The following is a 19950-nucleotide window of genomic DNA, read 5'->3' as shown; positions in this document are numbered from 1 at the left end:
TTCTTCTAACTCCAATCTTTTTTCTAACTTTCGTCTACCAAAGTGTGAGTACACTTGTTTTGTATTTACATGTGTGTTGTTTGCTGGACTGGTTTAAATTGGCTATCTTTTAAATCGGACTACTTATTCCTATTTTCTTATAAGCCATATCCCTGTATTGATTCTCTTAATGCAGTGTTTATATATATATAAAAAAGAAAGAAAATGCAGATAAACTAAAGTTTTCTTTTTAAAACTTGGGTTGAGTTTTCTCTCTGGGTAGATTAAGGTACAAGGGAAGGAGATTCTTGTTGTGTTAGATCTACGGAGGGGGGCTCGGCAGCACTAGCGAGCGGTGGGAGGGAAAGAGGTAGGATTATCTCTGTCCCCTTGTGTTGAAGGCTTGCCTCAGGGGGAAGGAGGGGGAAGGGAGGTATTTCCCTTGCAGGTAAGACTCAGACTTCTGGGTCTTGGGGGTCTCTCCAGGGGGAGTTGGGGAGACCAGAGAGGGGGTTCTCCAAGGAAAAGTTTGGGGAACCCGAGAGGGGGCTGAAACCCTGGAAAAACTTCGGATGGTGGCAGCGAGATAAGATCCAAGCTGGCAGAAAGCTTGGGGGAGTCCATAGTAAGCACCCAGATTTTGGACGCTAAGGTCCAGATTTGAGATAGACGCTTATCACAAACCCCAACCCTAACCGAATCCCAACCCCAAACCCTAGCCCTAACCCACACCCTAACCCTACCCTGAACCTACCCTAACCCTCACCCCGATCTTATCCTAACCAGAACACTGACCCAACATAACCCCCCACCCTCGCCCCTAACCCTCATCCCAACCAACCCCTAAAACCTAACCACCCCACACACACTTAGCCTACCCTAGCCCTTAACCCAAAACCTACCCCCTAAACCCATCCTATTCCTAACCCTTACCAAGCCCCAACCCTAACCCGATTCTAGCCCCCAACTCTTACAATCACAACCCTAACCCCTCACCCTGACCCTAACCCAACCCTAAACCTCCCTCTGCTCCCTCATCCCAACCCCTCATCCGACAACCCTCTTCCTAAATCCGAACCCTAAACTGAACCCTAACCCCTGACCCTTAAGGCTAACCATCTGAAATCCCAGCACTCACCAAAAGAATACCCAAAACTAATGCTGAATAGTAAACGCTGGGGGACCCGGCTGAATGGACAGAGCCCGTATATACGATGAATCTGAGGGCTGTTGGGAAGTACATCCACCTCTCTGAATTTCTCCCCCCTTTCTTCCTTTAGTCATTTGCTTAGGAATGGTGATACAGAACCCCAGTTTCAAGAAATGTTTCAGGGTGGGCCTGGGCTCTCCCCGACTAACCAAAGACATAATCTCCATCCAAGAGAACACCATGTGCAGCACGAACACCAAGAGGGCTTGAAACATTTTCTACCCTATCCTGGGCCTCTCAACTTATCATCAAAGCAAAATCTGCTACTCACATTGTTGCTAAGCAGTTGCTTTCATGATCAGCTATGTCTGCATATCAGCACTAGGTGACAGATCTCTGCACAAACAGGTACACCTGCACACACAACAGTTTCTGCACAACATCTGTGAAGGAAAACAGGCCATGCAAGCCAATAATTTATTAAACCTTCATTTTGTAAAGCCAGTTACAAATTAAAAAAAAAGAGCGCAGAAGGAAATCTGTAATAGAAATGAGCATGTCAGAACAAGAAGTGAGAGTTGTTAACATTCCCGACTGGGTTCAAGCTGCCTGCAGCTACCCAAGAGCTAGACTAAGGCAGTAGGACAGGGGAAATTAGAGCTATGGTTAAATATATTAAAAGTCTCCATTTAGTGTATTTGATCAAATATGCAATGTGGCCAGTGTTATTTTGCCTATCTCCTTACTTTTCCTGACCATTTGAAGATGCCACCTGGTCATCTGTTTCATTGTGGAAGTGACCAAAAAACAGGGCTCTTGTAAGATTCATCAGTAAAGCTTTTTAAGGCAAAATTACAGTTTAAAAAAAATGTAATATGAACACTGTACGTGCTTAGCCTAGTGACAGGTCTGGTGTGTGTCTGTTGCAGAATGGTTGCGGGATAGGGCAAAGAGAAATATGCCAACTATATTAGTCCTGTTTTCTGTGACAGCAAATTGTTCTCTTTGGGTTTTGTTAAAGCCTCATGGAGTGGAAGAAAGGACCTTTACTGGTAAAGGCACCAGTTAGAACTGAGTGGCATGTGAAGTTCCTGTTGGAATGTTGCAGGAGAAAGTGGCAGACTTTCCTGTTAGACTAGAGTGGAAAGAAGGGTAGTTCATCTGCACACTGTGCGCTTAGAAAGAGCCACCGCTTTTTCTAAGGTGACTGTCCCTCCATCCAGGACAGCCAAAAAACCTAAATTTAAATAAATTGTATGGCAGGACCCAAGTCACTACATTTAAATGATGAGTTTGAACTAAAATTGGGGGTGAGGGCTGAAACAGCTGTTTCCTTGTAAATGCAACTAAATGGCATTCATGCCCCAGGAATAGACAACCCTTCACTTTTGAACCAAGGCTGTTTAAAATGTAGTTTGAGCTGAACCGGAGTAGAAGCCATTTCAGACAGCCCACCCCGTCCTTGAGAGAGAATCATGCAAATACATTCCTGTTCTCTGTCTGTGGCAACCAACTTTTTAGGCTCCTGAGGACCAACATGCTTTAGTCTAACCCAAGTTATTTGATGCAGCACAAGGTTAACCAGGTAAAATGTAATGGCCTGTGACATCCAGGCAGTCAGAATTAAACACTATGAAATCTGGCAAAAAGGAATGCCACTTTAAGTTTGGCTGAAACTTAGCTCAATTCCCAGATGCCAGTTGCTCTTCAACAAACTGAAAGTTATTTAATTCTGCTTCCTCTCGTGCAGAACTGTTCCTTGTGTATTTTTCTGATAGTGTGACATACAAGTGCGAAAAAGGCAGAAGACGACAGATAAGAGGAAGCTTGTGGCTTTGTTTCTTTAAGATAGCATCCCTCAAACAACCAAGATGAATACAAGTCTGGCTGTTCATGTTTACTATAACAGTTTTTGATGTTAACTAACATCTTTAGGATGAGGTGCAAATCCCTTGGTACTGTAAGTAGTGATGTGCGATTTCAGTTTGTTTCTATGTAGGAATCAGTTCAGTGAAGTTCTTAAAAAAAAGAAATCTTTGCTACACATCCTGCTGACAAGTTGTAAACTCCCACCACATGCCAAGTGCCTCTGGCTAATGGAATAAGGGTTCCTTCTCATCACCTAGTGCAGATGCTAATGTGACTGTCCGTACTGGCAGCTGATTTGACACTGCAGCGTTTCTTCACAATCATGTTGATGTAGGCTTTCATGATCTTTATTATCTCTCCCACCTGGACAAAAAAATGAAAGGATGGGTAGGCAGATTGAAAACACAGTAGTTAGGTGTACGAGGCACTTTGCAGAAAGACACAGTCACTGCCCTGAAGTGCCGGCAATAGCTACTTTACATAGAATACCAAAAGTGACAGATTGTGAGGGCATGGGATGAGGACTAAAGATAGGTTACAGCTCTATGATTATGCAATGACTCAATTTAGAAATGGGCACAGCTTGGTAGGGCTAATGATTTTTTATAAATTACATACAAAAACAATGCTTAAAACATTAAAGTTTCCAAAGTCAGGAACTCAAAAGTATAGGAAATGAGGCCAAACTAAGGTTGCACAGGCAGGAACCTTAACCAAAAACAGGAAAAGTAACAATACTTTACCCCTCCCTAACAAACCACAGAATGATTACTTACATTATAACAACTGTGGTTCTTTGAGATGAGCTGTCTACATGGATTCCTGTTCTTCTGGATGGACATGCACCCCATGAATTCAAAATCAGAGTCTTTTGGACAGCAACATCCATTGGAGTCATGCTTGGGCCCCAGAGGACCTCATGCCCGAGGGATAAGGGCAGAGTGGCCAAATGGTCCCTCAGTTCCTTTGCCAATAAAAAATCCATACAATATAGGATGCCATAGTAACAGAGAAGGAGGGCAGGTCATGGAATCCATGAGGACAGAACAACTCAAAGAACCACATTTATTGTAAGTAACCATTCCATAGTCTTTGAGTAACTGTTCAGATGGATTCCACTTCGGAGGACTAGCTAGCAGTTACCTCAGAGTCAGGAGGTTGATTCTAGGAGTCCCATTTAAACAAAGATTGCGAGACAGTTCTACTAAGTGAGCATATGATTGTTAGGCTTGAACTAGGGAATAGTGCTGGGTAAGACCCATGCAGCTGCCCTGCACATTTCTGAAATAGGGATACTTAGAGAAGGTGCCTGTGCCCCAGTGGAAGGGGTTCTAATCTGCATGGGTGGCTCTAGTTTAGCTATCTTTCACATGATCTAATACAGTTAGATACCAATTCAGAAAATCTCTGGGTGAAAAGAACCCTTAACATAGCAAAGGGTCTGCAGTTTGGCTTCCCCCTGGTTTGAGTGAAGAAAACTGGAAGGCAAATATACTGACTTAAATATTGGAAACAACCTTAGGCAGGAACTTGAGATGAGGCTTAAACATTATCTTTATGGCGCACCATATAAGATGGCGCAGCCATAGGGCCTGAATTTTTCTCTTCTATGTTCCTGTAAAAGTCACTCTAGCAGAGGTTTTTCTGCTATGTATCAAGATGTTCTGGATTTCATCTCAACAGCTTCTTTTGATGATTGTTAACCAGCTAGCATCCAGGCTATCAGATGTAACAATGCTGGATCTAGGTGTAAGATCTGACCTCTGTTTTGCAAAACTACCTTGGGCAGAACAGATACTGACATTGTAGACTATGTTGACAGATTCACCAAATCAGAGTATTAGAATCGTCTGGGCCATGTGGGGTCACCCAGCTCATTAATGCTGAATCTTGTCTGTGTTTCCTCAGGACTCTTAATATTAATGGGATTGGTGAATAGGTGTACGTGCGCCCCAATATGTCCACAAAATAAGGAAGATGTCTGTCGGGGAGCCTAGAACCCATTCTGGAGCAGAATGTAGGACATTTCTTATTCTGGTCTGTGGCACTGTGATGAAGTGGGGTTATGTTGTATGCGAGTCTTACTGTCTTGTATGAATACTGTGTGTACCTCAGTTTCCCATGTACTGCACCAATGCCTAGGTGGTGGGAATATGGGTGTGAGACATTTGCTGAGGCCGTTGGGGGTAGGTGAGGCTGTCCAGCTGCTTGCAAGCAAGCAATGGATGGTGTCCTTCGTAACCTGAGAACCAGGAGAGGGATGCGACCAGGTGACGCTTTGCCTGGGAAGCAGGATAAAGACTGGGAGAAGGGGCAATGGGCATGCTGGAGGCCAGGCAGCTGGGTCCCAGACAGTCTGTGGTTGGAGACTTGAGGAGGGGGGGAGTTCAGGGCGTCTGGCCCAGGGTTACCTCAAGATGGACTTTGCTGAAAAAGTCACTGATTTCTATGTTAACAAGATCTGTTCTATAATGTGTACCTGTTGACTAATAAATCTTCTGTTTTACTCTCACTGGCTGAGAGTCACGGTTGACTGCGGAGTTCGGATGCGGGGCCCTCTGGCTTCCCTGAGGTCCCGTCCAGGTGGACCCACTGTGTGAAGTGTATGGTGAGAATAAGGGTGCTGGATGTGCTGAGGTCAGACCCAGGAAAGCCTTAGCTGAGGAGGCTTTTTGTCCTGGAAAGTGTGCCCTGAGAGGAATCATGCTACCCCCTGGCTGGCTTCATACAGAGCAGTCCCAGAGCATTGGGACTACAACTCTCTGAGAGGCACATGAGCCTATTTTTGGGCATCCCAGCTCTGAAAGATATTCTACAGAATTGATTCTTTGACTGTGTGTGTGGCTGTCTGTAAATTGTCTGAGGAGCTGATCTGATCTGCTGGGACATTTTGCAAACCTGGAAGATGGAGCACTGCTGGTGTGATTTGATGACTAATGCACAAATCTCAGAGACAAATGGCTTCTTGGCATAGAGGTGATCACCCTGCTCCTCCCTGCCTACTGACATAATACACAGCCATTGTGATGTCCATCATCACTCGGATCCCTATAATATGGGTAGAAATGTTGTGTTTGCTAAACCTATGTCTCTGAACTCCAGGACATTTACATGGAGAGGAGCTTCCTGGGAGAACCAGAGAGGCCTTGATTAGTCTAGATGAGTTCCTCATACAAGCATGGAAGCATCCATCAGCATTTAGGTAGAAGAAAACAGAACTGCATTGCACAATGGAAGAGGGTCCTTCCAGTAATCTACTAAGGAGAGGACTATTCTCAGGACTCTCACCATCATGTCCACGTGGTGCCACCCTCACATGGAGTGTAGGTGAAGTCTGGCATGCTGTGTGACCTAAGTGCAGAAGGCCATGTGACCAGACATCTGAGGCATTCTCTTACAGACATCTCTGGATGAGCTGGTACATGACTGATGAGATGTACCATGGTCTGAAACCTATAAACACTTGGTGATTTTTAATCACACATGGCTCCTATGAACTGTATCCTTTGTGTCAGCAACACTGTGGATTTTTCTTTGCCAATTTTGCATCCTTGATTCTCTCTCAGTAGTTCCAGCATTTTCTGAGGATTGTAATGTGAAAGCCCTGTCTGGTGGAGCTTTGGCAGTCTGCTTACTTCCTCCTTGGGGATGGTGTATAAATGTTCAGAGAGCAGAGGATAGCTCCAGAGTCCTCTAATGAATGAAGTGCTTCATCAATCAACACATTAAATAGCTCACAATCTTAGAATGGGAAAGCCTCATTGGTAGCGTGGACCTCTCTGGGTATTCCAGAAGATTGGAGACATGAAGTCCTATGCATCGCACAGGAAGTGGGAACTTCCCAATCAACTTGCTGCCATAATAGAGATGCCTAGAGCAGACTGCAAAGATGTTCAAGCCTCTAACTACTCTTAAGACACGAGGGACACTTCTCTTTGAGCTCTCTATGAATTGTGACACACAGTCTTATTCTGACAGCCGTGACTGATAATCTGAAACATACATCTGGAGCTGAGAAGGAGAGTTGACCTTCCCGTTGAATAAATCAAGTTTCTTAGGGTCTTTCTCCCTTGGTGTCATCTCTAGGGCCCCTTGTTGCTTGGATTTTTTGTGTACTACTGTGTACTAACCCCTAGTACTAACCCCTAGTGATTAAGGACTGGACGGGTGTCAAAATACTCAAATCCCCTAGCAGGAACTCAGTAATATTTGTTGGCTTTCTTGGAAGTGTTTGCCATTGATGATGAGGTCTGTCACTGGTCCTTAGCTAGTTCCACCAACTCTTCATTAGTAGACACGGTAAGCCTACCAGGCATAGAAGGGTGCAGAATGTCCAGTAATTTGTGTCCATTTATTGCACAACTTTCACCAGAGTCTCTGAAGTGTCTACCACGTGCCCTAGGTCTCAGAATCCTCTGACTGGCTAAGAGTAGCAGGAATGACTGCCTCATCAAGTGAGGATGAAATTGCTGTTGGGAACAACTGATCTGTCTCCTGTTGCTATTCTTTTACAATGTGATGCTCTTCTTGGTGCAAATGTAGGATTGTGTCAACTGACTCTTGAGTAGATCTACGGTGTCTTGAAAGGAGGAAGATATAACTCTGGCTGTGGGGGGCAACAGAATAAGGTTTCCTAGATGACTGTATATCCCAGAAAGCCCAAAATGGCCCAGACTGGCTGCTGTAATGGTATAGGGCTGGGGGTCGTGCGAATGGAATCAAAGAAGAACATTCCCCTCAAGGATGATCTAAGCTTTTAAAAGGAGGGCCTGGAATTCCTATCACACTAATACAGCTCGTAAGAGGAAGGAGGAAGTTTATAGGCAGGGGAAATCCTCCTGCTGTGCTATGCTGTGAAGGGGAGGAAGACAATATTGTTCCACAAATGATGAAACTGCCCTGTCAAGTGTCCCATGGCCCTCCTAAACTCAGCCACAGTTTCAGTAGACCTCATCACTATCATGGTGGTATCAGTAAGAAGCACAAAGGAAGAAGAAGCTCTAGTGGCAGATAAGCATAGCAGGGATGATTCTGGTTGTGTGGTCACTGTAAGATCACTTGGTACCAAGAATATGTATGGTACCAAGAAAGTCAGTGCTGGAACATCTGCATCATGGAGGCTGACGTTGGCGTTATGAGCACTGAAGTTTCTAGTATCAGAGGGGCAGCCATGTTAGTCTGGATCTGTAAAAGCAGCAAAGAATCCTGTAGCACCTTATAGACTAACAGACGTTTTGGAGCATGAGCTTTTGTGGGTGAATACCCACTTCGTCAGATGAGGTTTCTAGTATCAAGTGTACTGACACTGGTACCAATGAGCTTGTACTGGGGAAGTGCAAACCACAATTTCAGTACTGTGTGTACTCAGTGAGCAGCTGGTGCAGAGGCATCATAGGGCCATCAACTGCTTTTCGGCTGAGGGGCATGAACTATCATGTGACATTCTGTGTCTTTTGTCTCATCTTACTAGGCACCAGAGAGGGTGCTATGTTCATCCTGGAAGCGATGTGTCTTGCAACTCCTTTCTGGTGAGTTCTTGACTCCTCTGCGCTACTCTGTAGCCAAGAGGCTTGCTCTCTTTGAAAAAGCCTGGGAGCTTTACATAAATTTATGGCTCATCAGAGCATTAGTCAACAGTGACTGAGTAGGCTTGACAGGATTTTTGGCCTCAGGCTCTGAAGAGGCCCTCAATGGAGCACGCAAAAATAGAGAGATGCACTTCCCTGGATTGCTGTGTTCTTTTGAAAATGGAGCAGAAGATTGAACACTGCCATGGATCTTTCCCTTGCCAAGACAAAACCTAATGTGTCTATCAATGATAGATACAGCAGCTTCACAAGAGGGATAAATTTTAACTTCCAGGGATTTAGCCTCAGCCATAGCAAAATAAGCATTGTTACCAGAGGTTACCCCCCACCAATGTAAAAATCAGATTTTTTTTTGCGAAGAGGCAATAAATTACAACAACTATTACCTACACAAACTAAAACTAAAAAACATTAGCCTGATAGCTAATTGTACAGTGTGCACTGTAAAAGGACCCGGTAAGGGTTCTATCTCACTGTCACCATCAGCAAAAAGGAGCCAATGAATGGTTCGGCCTACTCTGCCCTTTATGCTCTCAGGTGGGAGAGGAAGGGGAGCACAAAAAGATGTATGGCAAAGGTGCAGTCCCAATTTTTAAATCTGCAGGTCTGGACAGCTTGCATTGAAGAGTTTTTAAAAAGCTGGCTTAGGCACTAGCTGGACTATTAATGGTGATTTAAAATAAACTTTGGAACATAGGAAGTCCCAGAGGACCTGCAGAAAGCTAATATTGTGCCAATATTTAAAAAGGGTAAATGAGATGACCTGGGTAATTATAAGCCTGTCAGTCTAATATCAATTCCAGACAAGATAATTAATTGGCTGATATGAGACTCGAGACCCTGTTAAAGCAACTTCATCTTTTTTAATGCGATTACAAGTTTGTCTGATAAAGGTAATAGTGTTAATGTAATGGCCATCTGTAAAGCATCTGACTTGGTACACGTGATATTTTGAGTATAAAACTAGAAAGATAATAAAATTAACACAGCACATATTAAATGGATTAAAAGCTGGCTAACTGATAGGTCTCAAAATGAAATTGTAAATGGGGAATCAATAAATGGATGCGTTTCTAGTGGGGTTCCACAGGAATCAGTTGCTGGCCTTATGCTATATAACATTTAGATCAATGACCTGAAAGAATATATAAAATCATCACTGATAAGTTTGCAGATAACACAAAAACTGGGGGAGTGGTCAATATTGAAGAGGACAGGTCACTGATACAGCGCGATCTGGCTCGCTTGGCAAGTTGGCTACATGTATACATCTAGGAACAAAGACTGTCGGTCATACATACAGGATGCGGGGGCTCTATCCTGGGAAAGAGGGACTCTGAAAAAGGGGTGTGGGTGCACATGCATAATCTGCTGAACTGGAACTATCAGTGTGATGCTGTGGCCAAAAGGGCTAATGTGAATCTTATAGGCATAAACAGGGGAATCTCTAGTAGGGGCAGAAAGGTTATTTTTCCTCTGTATCTGGCACTGGTGTGACTGCTGCTGGAATACAGTGTCCAGTTCTGGTGTCCACAAGTCAAGAAGGATGTTGTTAAATTGGAGAGGGTTCAGGGAAGACCACAAAAATAATAAAGAATTAGAAAATCTGCTTTATAGTGATTGATTTAAGTTGCTCAGGCTATTTAGTTTAACAAAGAGATGGTTAAGAGGTGACTTGATTACTGTCTTTAAGCACCTACATGGGGAACATATATTAGATAATGGGATTTTCTGTCTAGCAGAGAAAGATGTACCATCATTCAATGGCTGGAAGGTGAAGCTAGACAAATTCAGACAGGAATAAGGCATAAACCAGGGGTTCTCAAACTGGGGGTTGGGACTCCTCAGGGGGTTGTGAGGTTATTACATGGAGGGGGTCATGAGCTGTCAGCCTCCACCCCAAACCCTGTTTTGCTTCCAACATTTATAATGGTATTAAATACATAAAAAGGTGTTTTTAATGTATAAGGGGGTCACAATCGGAGGCTTGCTATATGAAAGGAGTCACCAGTACAAAAGTTTGAGAACCACTGGCATAAACTTTTAACAGTGAAGTTAACCAACCACTGGAACAATTTACCAAGGGTTGTCGTGGATTCGCCATGACGGGAATTTTAAAGTCAAAACTGGATGTTTTTCCAAAAGATCTGCTCTAGTAATTTTTGTGTGGAAGTTCTATGCCCTGTGTTATACAGAAGGTCATACTGGTCCCTTCTGGTTTGAAATCTATGAATCAGTAGACAATGCTGGCCAAAATTATGGTCTTGAGCGCATGTGCACCCAGAAGGAATAGCATTGAATCCATATGGCTCATGGCCTAAAGAATCTGAGATTTATACTTATCACAACTCCAATTTATACAGGCTCACAAATCCCACTGTGGTTTGTACCAGCATCATTACTACTCAGATTCCTTGCAGGTGGTCAGTATTATATCCCATTCAAAATAAAAGTTAAAAGGAGGAATACAGTACTTTGATTTGCCTGAAAGATTCTGGAAAGCAGAAATACAAGGATTTAAAAAACATTAAACTTCTCTTCAGTTTTCCCAAAATGTATCCGTCTTCACGCTCCACCTTGTGCTACAAATGGCTCACAGAAATCCGACACACTGATTTCCCTGAGGCACCACTCAGGGCAGGGAGTCAAGGGAGCAGAATAAAGGTCAGATGATTCTGTTGGAAGGGAAGTGTCACCTTACTGCTGCATTTCTACAGTTCATGTTCTATTGGTTACTACTGCACTAATAGTCTTGTAGAGGTGATGTACAGTCACCATAACTCTGCATTATTTTTCCATGTGAGTTGTTCTAATTGGCTTTTCACATTCTGGAAGGGCATGAGGAGCACAGGTGACCAAGGAACACCCCAAACCATAAACTCCACACTAACAAAGTGTTTTGCATGTTAAATGAAGTTCAATATGTTTTTTTTTTCCTTCAGAAAATGTTAGGCAGTGACATGGTTGAAAGGAAATCAAGCCCTCCTCCTCTCCTGCCCAGTTTCTACAGGAAGAGTTTTTTAATAAGACAGTTCTCACTTGCAAAGTTCAAATCTGTGTTTGGTTCTAGTAAATCACAGTAATAATGGAACTCGGATAGTTACACTGTATGCACAGCAGGAACATCCTGTTACACATACCTGAGAGGTTTCAAAGAACATCTCTCGCTCATCCACTGTAATTTTGAAGGTATTGGGTTGCGGAGCTCCAAAGAAAACAATCTGCTCATACTGGAAAGTTTCCAGCGATTTAGGATCTCCCCGTTTGTATACAGACACATTCTCTGTACTGACTCCAAGCCAGAGATCATTTGGAAATCCACCCTCCTTACACTGTAGAGAATTAAAAAAACAGGATTAACAGCAGTGCTCCAAATGGGAAAGAAAACCTGGGGATACTCCTATATTGCAGGTCTGAGGGCATCTCTACACTCTGAGCTGTGGGTGGAATTCCCAGTTTCTGGAGACACTCTCACACTAGCTCTGATTGAGTTGGCAAGCTAAAAACAGCAGTGTAGGCCTGGCAGTGGGAGGGGATAGCCACCCCGTGTACGTACCCATCCAGGATGGTAGGCATGTACAAAGGGCAGCTAGGCCCTCACGCCTCCACAGCAGCACTGCTATTTTTAGCACACTAGCTCAAAGCTAGTGTGGGTATGTCTCCTTGAGCTGGGAATTGCACCCCCAGCTCAAACCGTAGACATATCCTGAGTCAAACAGTCGAGCAGAGGGGTTTGGAATGAACAGTGCAGAATATGTCTGAGCAGTCCCTCTGTACTCACTCTTCTTTCCTTCTAATTCTGTAACCCTCCAAGGTAGATATCTTACTTGTTTAAGAAAGTGTTAAAATGCATTTTTATTTAAATCAAACATAGTGCAGGGCCTGAGAGCTCTTGCTCCCTCTGGACACCACAGTACTCCTCCTCCATAGGAGAAATGGGACTTCTGCAGGAGAGTCCCACAGTACCTCCTGTTGGGAAGGTTTAGGAGTGAACCATGAGGTCCTCACATCCAGTGCTCTCACCTATCTCATTAAGTGCCTTCTGCTGTGAGAAACAGGGAATAATTTATTTTCACAGTTAGAAATCTTAACCAGCAGCAATTCCTGCTTGGAGAAGCTTGGAGTGGGCCAGCTGCAAGAGCCTCACAGCCAAAGCTCCTACCCCAATGTTCAGGGCTTCACATGTATGTGACACTGCACTGAAATGCTGCTCAAGATTCCCCGGTTTCTGTGGCACTGCTGTCCTAAAGTCTGTGGCAAAACGAAAATTCCAGAGCAGCTTAAAACAAATGTGTAAATATTCATAAGCAGTTATTTCACTGAGGTAAACATTATGCTGAGTAATGTAATGTGCCTGTATTTAGTTAAAGGCCTTCTTTGGAGTGCCTTTCCCACTAAAAAGGACTGGGACTTTTTTCACAACAGGTGATGGAAAATCATCTCCCTCCCTTTCTCACATCACCATCTTCACGGAACAGGGAAGGTCCCAAGTTTTCGCTCTCTCTTTCAAAGTGGGAGTGTCCATGTCTCCCTTCCCACCCAGCAGAACATGCATCTAGACTAACTGGAGTGTTTACTCTCCACTTTGCCTGACTAGGTATGTGGTGTTGTAGGCATCCATGCTCTGATGGCGGAATCATACCCAGTGCAGTCAGGCAGAATGGAGCATGTTAACAAGAGTTTCTCTATGCTGTCCAGTGTAAAACGCAACCTTTTCCATCCCCAAGAATAATGCCTGCTTGGACAGTAGTTGGTATCTGAATTTATACACCTCTCACCTCAACATCAAAGAGAGTTGAGCCATAGCCTGGCCATTCCTTTACAATGGACATGTATTTCACCATAGCCTGGTGCTGAGATAGTCCCTGTAACTTGTTCCATTTCTGCATTATGCTGGCCCGAGCAGCTGAAAGCTCCTCCTTTACCCACATTTCCATCATCTGCTCTTCTTCCACCTTCTGCTTTTTTACTGAGCCGGTCTTGAAGCCACGTTTCAACGTTCCTTCCAGAAAGCTGGTCCGTCTCCTCTCCAGAGCATGACTGGTCATGCCGCTACTCTTTGTTGATTGCAGGATTTTGGATTTTAGCCTGTTCACTGGGTAAATGCCATCAAGGGTCCAGGTGATTTTGGAATAGTCTCCATGAAGGTATTGCAACCTTAGGGCTGACAGGTGCTGCAGTGTCTCCTCTGGGGCAGGAAAGTGCCCATCAATAAGACTTTCATGAGCCTGTAAATGTTAAACAAAAACAAAACCTCCATAATTTATACCTTATCTGTCTATTTATGGTGCTCAACCTTGTGATAGCTGCCCCAGCACCTAGCCAATCCCAGCACAGAAGTGCATAGAGTCAGGATATCTGACTAGCAGTTGCTGTAAGGAGGACAAATTAAAAGAAATGAAATTAGAAAATATTATGCCTCCTTTGCTCTTTCAGCCCTCTCCTGTTTATTTTGTGGGGAAATCCTGTTAAATGAAAGAGAAACAGGGAAGCTCAGAACCAGTGACTACCAGCTACTTGTACTTGGCATTGCAAATAACTGGGTCACAGAATGAAGCAATGGAAGAGCAAGAGATTTCTTAAAAGCAAGTTTTGGTGAATTCAGAAATACAGTGACTAAACACAGAAATATTAAAATCTGCCAGTGGGAAGAAGGATGGGAAGTCTTCAAACACACCATAAAGAATATCCCAAAAAACTGCTGTGAGGCAGGTGGGAATGCTACATACATAATACAACCAACACTAACACACAGAAAGCGAAGATATGAAAGTTAAGCCACTCAACAAAACATAGCCTCTGTTCCTCTACCATAGGCACACATCTGTTACCACCACCATACCAAGCACTGCAAACATACCTACCTGACCCTCACAAACTTCCCTTCTACACACATCAAGCCACCTACTCCAAATAGTGTGCATGCACGCATGCATCAAACTACATAAAAATTACTTGATGTTAATATTTTGTGGTAATGGACAACATATTTCTAGAGAAAAACAAAAAGAGGAGGTTACTTATCCGTAGCTGAATGTTCTTTAAGATGTGTGGTCCCTATTTGTATTCCCAATGTATTTATGTGCATGCGCATCATGAACGAGAGCTGGAAGATTTCAGTAGCAGTGTCTGTTGACTGGTGTGTGTGTTGTGTGTTGTCTTGTGCTCCAAGTAAGGTTATAAGAGGCTGTGTGAAGTGCTGCCCTCTTACCGCTGGTCCACAGCAGAGGAGACAGTGGGCAGATATTGGAATACAAATAGGGACCACGCATTTCGAAGAACCTCCAGTTACAGGTAAGGAGCTTCCTCTTCTTCTTTGAGCGACGGTACCTATATGGGTGAATATCAAGCTGTGGGTGAATATCAAGCAGTGATCACATTGGAGGTGGGTGCGAGGAGGCTAGAGGTATCACTATCTGCAGGATGGCACAGTCCAGAGCGGCATTTTCTGTCACTGTCTGGGCAATAGCATAATGGGTGGCAAAAGTATACGGGGGGGGGGGGGGGGGGGNGGGGGGGGGGGGGGGGTCAGCCATCATGGTCTCCAATTCACTGACCTGCCTAGCAGAAGCAATGGCCATGAGAAAGATGACCTTCATGGATAGGTTGGAGAGGAAGCATGTGGCCAGGGGCTTGAAGGTGGGGGGGTTTCATAAGGGCGGAGAGTACAAGATTGAGGTCCCATGGGGGTGTAGGGTTAAGGATAGGTGGGAAGATGCTCTTCAGCCCCTTCAGAAAGTGGGTGGTGTTAGAGTGGGTAAACACCGAGTAGCCATCCACTGGTGAGAGGAAAGCAGTAAGCAACGCCAAATGGACCTGGACCAAGGTGAGGGTGAGGTCTTAAATTCTAGGAGGTAGTCCAGGACGATGGGGACAGGGACAGCACCAAGGGGGAATTGATAACATTGTGCCCAGGCGGTGAAGCATTTCCATTTTGCTGCATAGCACACTCATGTGGAAGCTTGTCTGTTGTGCGTAAGTACGTGCCGCACAGTGCTGAACAGATGTTGTTTATGTGCGAGCTCCTTCCAAAAACCAAGGCGTGAGGCGAAGCAGACCTGGGCTGAGATGACAGACTCTGCCTCAGTTCTTGAGGGGGCAGGGATAGCCAGTGGTTTGAGCATTGGGCTGCTAAACCCAGGGTTGTGAGTTCAATCCTCAAGGAGGCCACTTAGAGATTTGGGGCAAAATCAGTACCTGGTCCTGCTAGTGAAGGCGGGGGCTGGACTCAATGACCTTTCAGGGTCCCTTCCAGTTCTAGGAGACTGGATATCTCCATATATATTAAAAAGTCCAGCAGCACAGAGAGGTGGCTCGTTGGGCAGGTAAAGAGTCTGAGTAGGTCTGGACACCAAAACTGACATGGCCAGAACAAGGCTATTTGTAGGACTGTGGCTCAGTCGTAGTGGATAATGCACAGGACTTGGGAAAGGTGCAATGGGGACCATTCTGCCATGGAAGGGGGATAGCACTGCCCTGGGAATCATGACCCCCTACCCCCAAAAGAGCAGTATATCAGAAACTTGCAGTTTTTACGAGTGGTGAAAAAGGTCCCAGTGAGGGGTACCCAAGCATGGCAGATGGGATGGAGCGTAGGGTCATGTAGCTTCCATTTGTGTTTAAGGTACCAGGTCCGGCTGAGCGCTTCTACCAGAGTGTTCTGTATACCCAGGAGGTCCACTGCATAGGAGTGTGCCAATATACACCGGTTCCAGAGGAGGATGGACTCCTCGCAGAGAGACCAAGACATGGTGCCCCCTTGCCTGTTTACGTAGGCCACTGCATTGTATTGTTGCAGAGGATTTGAGCATGGCAGCTAGGGGGCTGCCTGCAGCTCCAGGACATTGATGTACATGTAGGTCTCACGCTGAGTACAAACGCCTTGGGCAGTATGTCCGTCCAGATGGACAACCCCAACCAGCTAAGCAGACATCTCTGGTGAGGATGATCGTTGGGATGGGGGACATGAAGGGGGGTGCTTGTCAGTACTTTGGAAGGATCGGTCCACCACCCGAGGGAGGCCCAGACCGGTCGCGGGACATCAATTTGGCATTCAGGTGGTCGACGTAGGGTCTGCAGACCGATAGGAGCCACAGTTGTAGATAGCACGTGTAGGTGAGCATGTGGCATCACATGGGTGCAAGCTGCCATGTGACTGAGGAAGCAGAGTATAATGGGGGTGCATGGGTTGCAGAGAAAGGCCCAAGCTGCCACAGAATCCAGGAAGGTACCAATGAAATGGACTGTCTGTGTCAGGACAAGCCCCTGGAAATTTCCATTGCATGCATCCGATGAAGTGGGTATTCACCCACGAAAGCTCATGCTCCAATACGGCTGTTAGTCTATAAGGTATCACAGGACTCTTTGCTGCTTTTACAGATTTCTCCTGATTGATACAGATGCTGAGAGTGGCGAGGACAGCGTGCAGACAGCCGATGTAGCCTTGATGAGGGATGGCACAACCAAAAGTCTAGGCACAGGAACACAGACTACCTCAGTTGTCTCAGCTGAGCTGCCATGATCACAAAACTTTCATCAAGAACCTTGGAGAGCGTCGTGATGATGGAGGGGAGAACTCTGAACTGGCAGTGGTTGTTGCCCACAAGAAAGCAAAGAAACTTGCAGTGAGCCAGATGGATGTCGATGTGAAAATACATGTCCTTCATGTCAAGAGCTGCAAACCATGCTCCCTGGGGGAGGGAGGTGATGATCAATGTAAGCATCACCACATGGAACTTGGTGCTCCCAATTCAGGGTTGAGTAGGTGGAGATCAAGTATAAGGAGGAGTCTTCCTGCCTTTTTTGGAATGAGAAAGTACAGGGAGTGGAAGCCCTTGCTGACAGTGAGGTTGGACATTGGTTCGATTGTGTCCTTTGAGAGGGAGGTGTTCGCCTCATGTTGTAGGAGGTTGCGAGGAGAGGGACTTCAGGTAGGCATCGGGTTGGGGGGGAGCCCCGCTGCGAAGGGAAGGCAAGGAATTGGATAGAGTAACCATGTCATACTCTCTCTAGTACTCAAAGGTCTACTGTGATCTTGCCTCAGTTGTGGGCAAACAGGACAAGATAACCCCCAAAGGTGATTGGGGGAGCCGGGGTGGTGACAGGGCACTCACAGCTCTTGACACATACATCACAACTGGGCTCTGGGTGATGCTGTGGTAAGACAGAGAAGATGGTGATGGCTGATGGTCATGGTGCTATGAATGAGGGTGCTGTCACCTGGGTTCCTGATCCTGGGGATAGGCAGCCTGGTATGATGCATAGGAGCGTGCTCGGAAGGATGGTTGCTGCTGTTTCCAATGGGGTGCTGGGGTGTTGAGTCCAAGATACTGAAGTGTAGCTCTTGAGTCTTTCAGGGAATGGAGGGACTCATCAGTCTTTGACAAAAATTGCTTGTCCTCATCAAAGAGGAGGTCTTGCATGGTAGTCTGGACTTCCCTCAGGAAGCCAGAGGACTGCAGCCAGGACTTCCATTGCATGAAGACACCCGTGGCTAGGGAGTGGAAGGATGTATCTTCTGCATCTATTGCAGCTTTGAGGCTCACCTCAGCAGTCAAGCAACCTTCTTCTACAAGGCCTTGGAAGAGTTGCTGTTTGTCCTGCAGCAAGTCCTCCAGGAACTCTGCTAGCTTGGCATAGTTATTGACATCAGACTTCGCTAACAGAGCCTGGTAATTGGATATGCAGTGCTGGGGGATGCAGAGAAGTTTACCATACGGCCCAGGAGGTTGAGGCGTTTCACCACTTTATTGGGGGTGGGGGTAGTAGAGGCACATGAATGCTACTTTGCCTGTTTGGTCGCTGCATGCACCACCAGCAAAGTGGGTGGGGAAAGGGGCAAGAAGGTTAGCTCCCTTGGATGGGGCAAAGTACTGTAATTTTGCCCTCTTGGGTGGGGAGGGGTGGGGGACACGAGGCTGGCACGTGCCAAACTGTCCATGCAGGCTGGAGGATAGCATCATTAATGGCCAGTGTGATGTGAGATGGTCCCCTGGGCAGGAGAATATCCCATAGCTGGTGATGTTGGTCCTGGACCGCCTCCAAGGGTATATCCAAGTCAACAGCACCCTGCTGCAGTGCAGGAGGCAGGCGGGGGTAGCCAGGGGTGCAGTGCAGGGTGCCTGGGGTGGGGGACTTGGGGCTGTGAGGGGATAGGGGAGTAGCTCAGGGTACAGGGAAGAGACACCCAGGCGCTGTATGCAGTGAGGGGTGCAGCTCAGGGTGCAGTCAGGTGGTAGTTAGGGGCTGTGTATGGGCAGGAGGGTAGCTCAGGGTGCAGGGAGGAGGATAGCTAGGGGCTGTGTGTAGTGAGGGGGTAGCTCAGGGTCCATGCAAAGGGTAGCTAGGAAGTGTGTGGAGGCTGCCTATAGCTGCCACCTTATGTGGGATATTGACTCAGAAACCTGTGAGGATATGAAATGCACTAGAACTTAATCGTGTTCTTAGAATGACAATTCTAAGCTCAGGAGGCAGGCGGGGGTAGCCAGGGTGTAGCATGGGGTGCAGGAAGAGGGGCTCAGGGCTGTGTAGAGGTAGAGAGGTAGTTCAGGGTGCAGGGAGGGGGTAGCTAGGGCTGTGTGAGGGCAGTGAGGTAGCTCAGTTTGCAGGCAGCAAGTATCTAGGGCAGTGAACTGGTGACCCCTTACACAGAGCAAGCCTCTGAGTGCAACTCTCCTTACAAATTAAAAACACTTTTTAATATATTTAACACCTTTATAAATGCTGGATGCAAAGTGGGTTTGAGGAGTAACTTGTGACCCCCCAGATGGGGCTTGACCACCAGTTTGAGAATCCCTTAGGGGCTGTGTGCGCGCAGCGGAAGTAGTTCAAGGTAAAGGCAGGGGTAGCTAGGGGCTGTGTGCAGGCAGGATGGTACAGGCAGGGGGTAGCTATGGGCTGTGTGCAGCCAGGGGTTAGCTTAGGGTGCAGGGAGGCAGTAGCTAGGGGTGTGTGTGCGGGAACAGGGATAGCTCAGGGTGCAGGAATACATATAGGGACTGTCACTCGAAGAAGAATCTATGGCTCATTTTAAAATGTGGCACTCAAAAATTATCACATTACATACAGACAGAAATGCCATAAAGTTGAGAGTATGGCCTGGCAAGCTTGGCCAACTATCTAGTTAAGGTGGGTGCATAACTGGCTGGATAACCGTACTCAGAGAGTAGTTATTAATGGCTCCCAATCCTGCCGGAAAGGTATAACAAGGGGGGTTCTGCAGGGGTCTGTTTTGGGACCGGCTCTGTACAATATCTTCATCAACGACTTAGATGTTGGCATAGAAAGTACGCTTATTAAGTTTGCGGACGATACTAAACTGGGAGGGATTGCAACTGCTTTGGAGGACAGGGTCAAAATTCAAAA

General features: G+C 45.9%; 1 protein-coding gene across 2 annotated transcripts in view; it reads right to left on the bottom strand.

The window, feature by feature from the left end:
* Positions 1-2806: 2806 nt before the first annotated feature.
* LOC116821324 (unconventional myosin-X-like) overlaps positions 2807-19950 on the bottom strand; it is a 290101-nt gene continuing 272957 nt past the window's right edge. For both annotated transcript variants that reach the window (XM_032774422.1, XM_075070332.1), the window contains 3 exons: positions 13365-13814; positions 11727-11918; positions 2807-3361 (listed from right to left, as the gene is read on the bottom strand). In XM_032774422.1, the coding sequence (XP_032630313.1) occupies positions 3248-3361; positions 11727-11918; positions 13365-13814 (756 nt within the window). In that variant the 3' untranslated portion in view covers positions 2807-3247. The remainder of the gene's footprint in view (positions 3362-11726; positions 11919-13364; positions 13815-19950) is intronic.

The sequence above is a fragment of the Chelonoidis abingdonii genome, chromosome 10 (genome assembly GCF_003597395.2).
Source record: "Chelonoidis abingdonii isolate Lonesome George chromosome 10, CheloAbing_2.0, whole genome shotgun sequence".
Lineage (NCBI taxonomy): Eukaryota > Metazoa > Chordata > Testudines > Testudinidae > Chelonoidis > Chelonoidis abingdonii.
The sequence above is the reverse complement of the archived record's forward strand: the minus strand, read 5'-3'. Positions and strand labels throughout refer to the sequence as shown.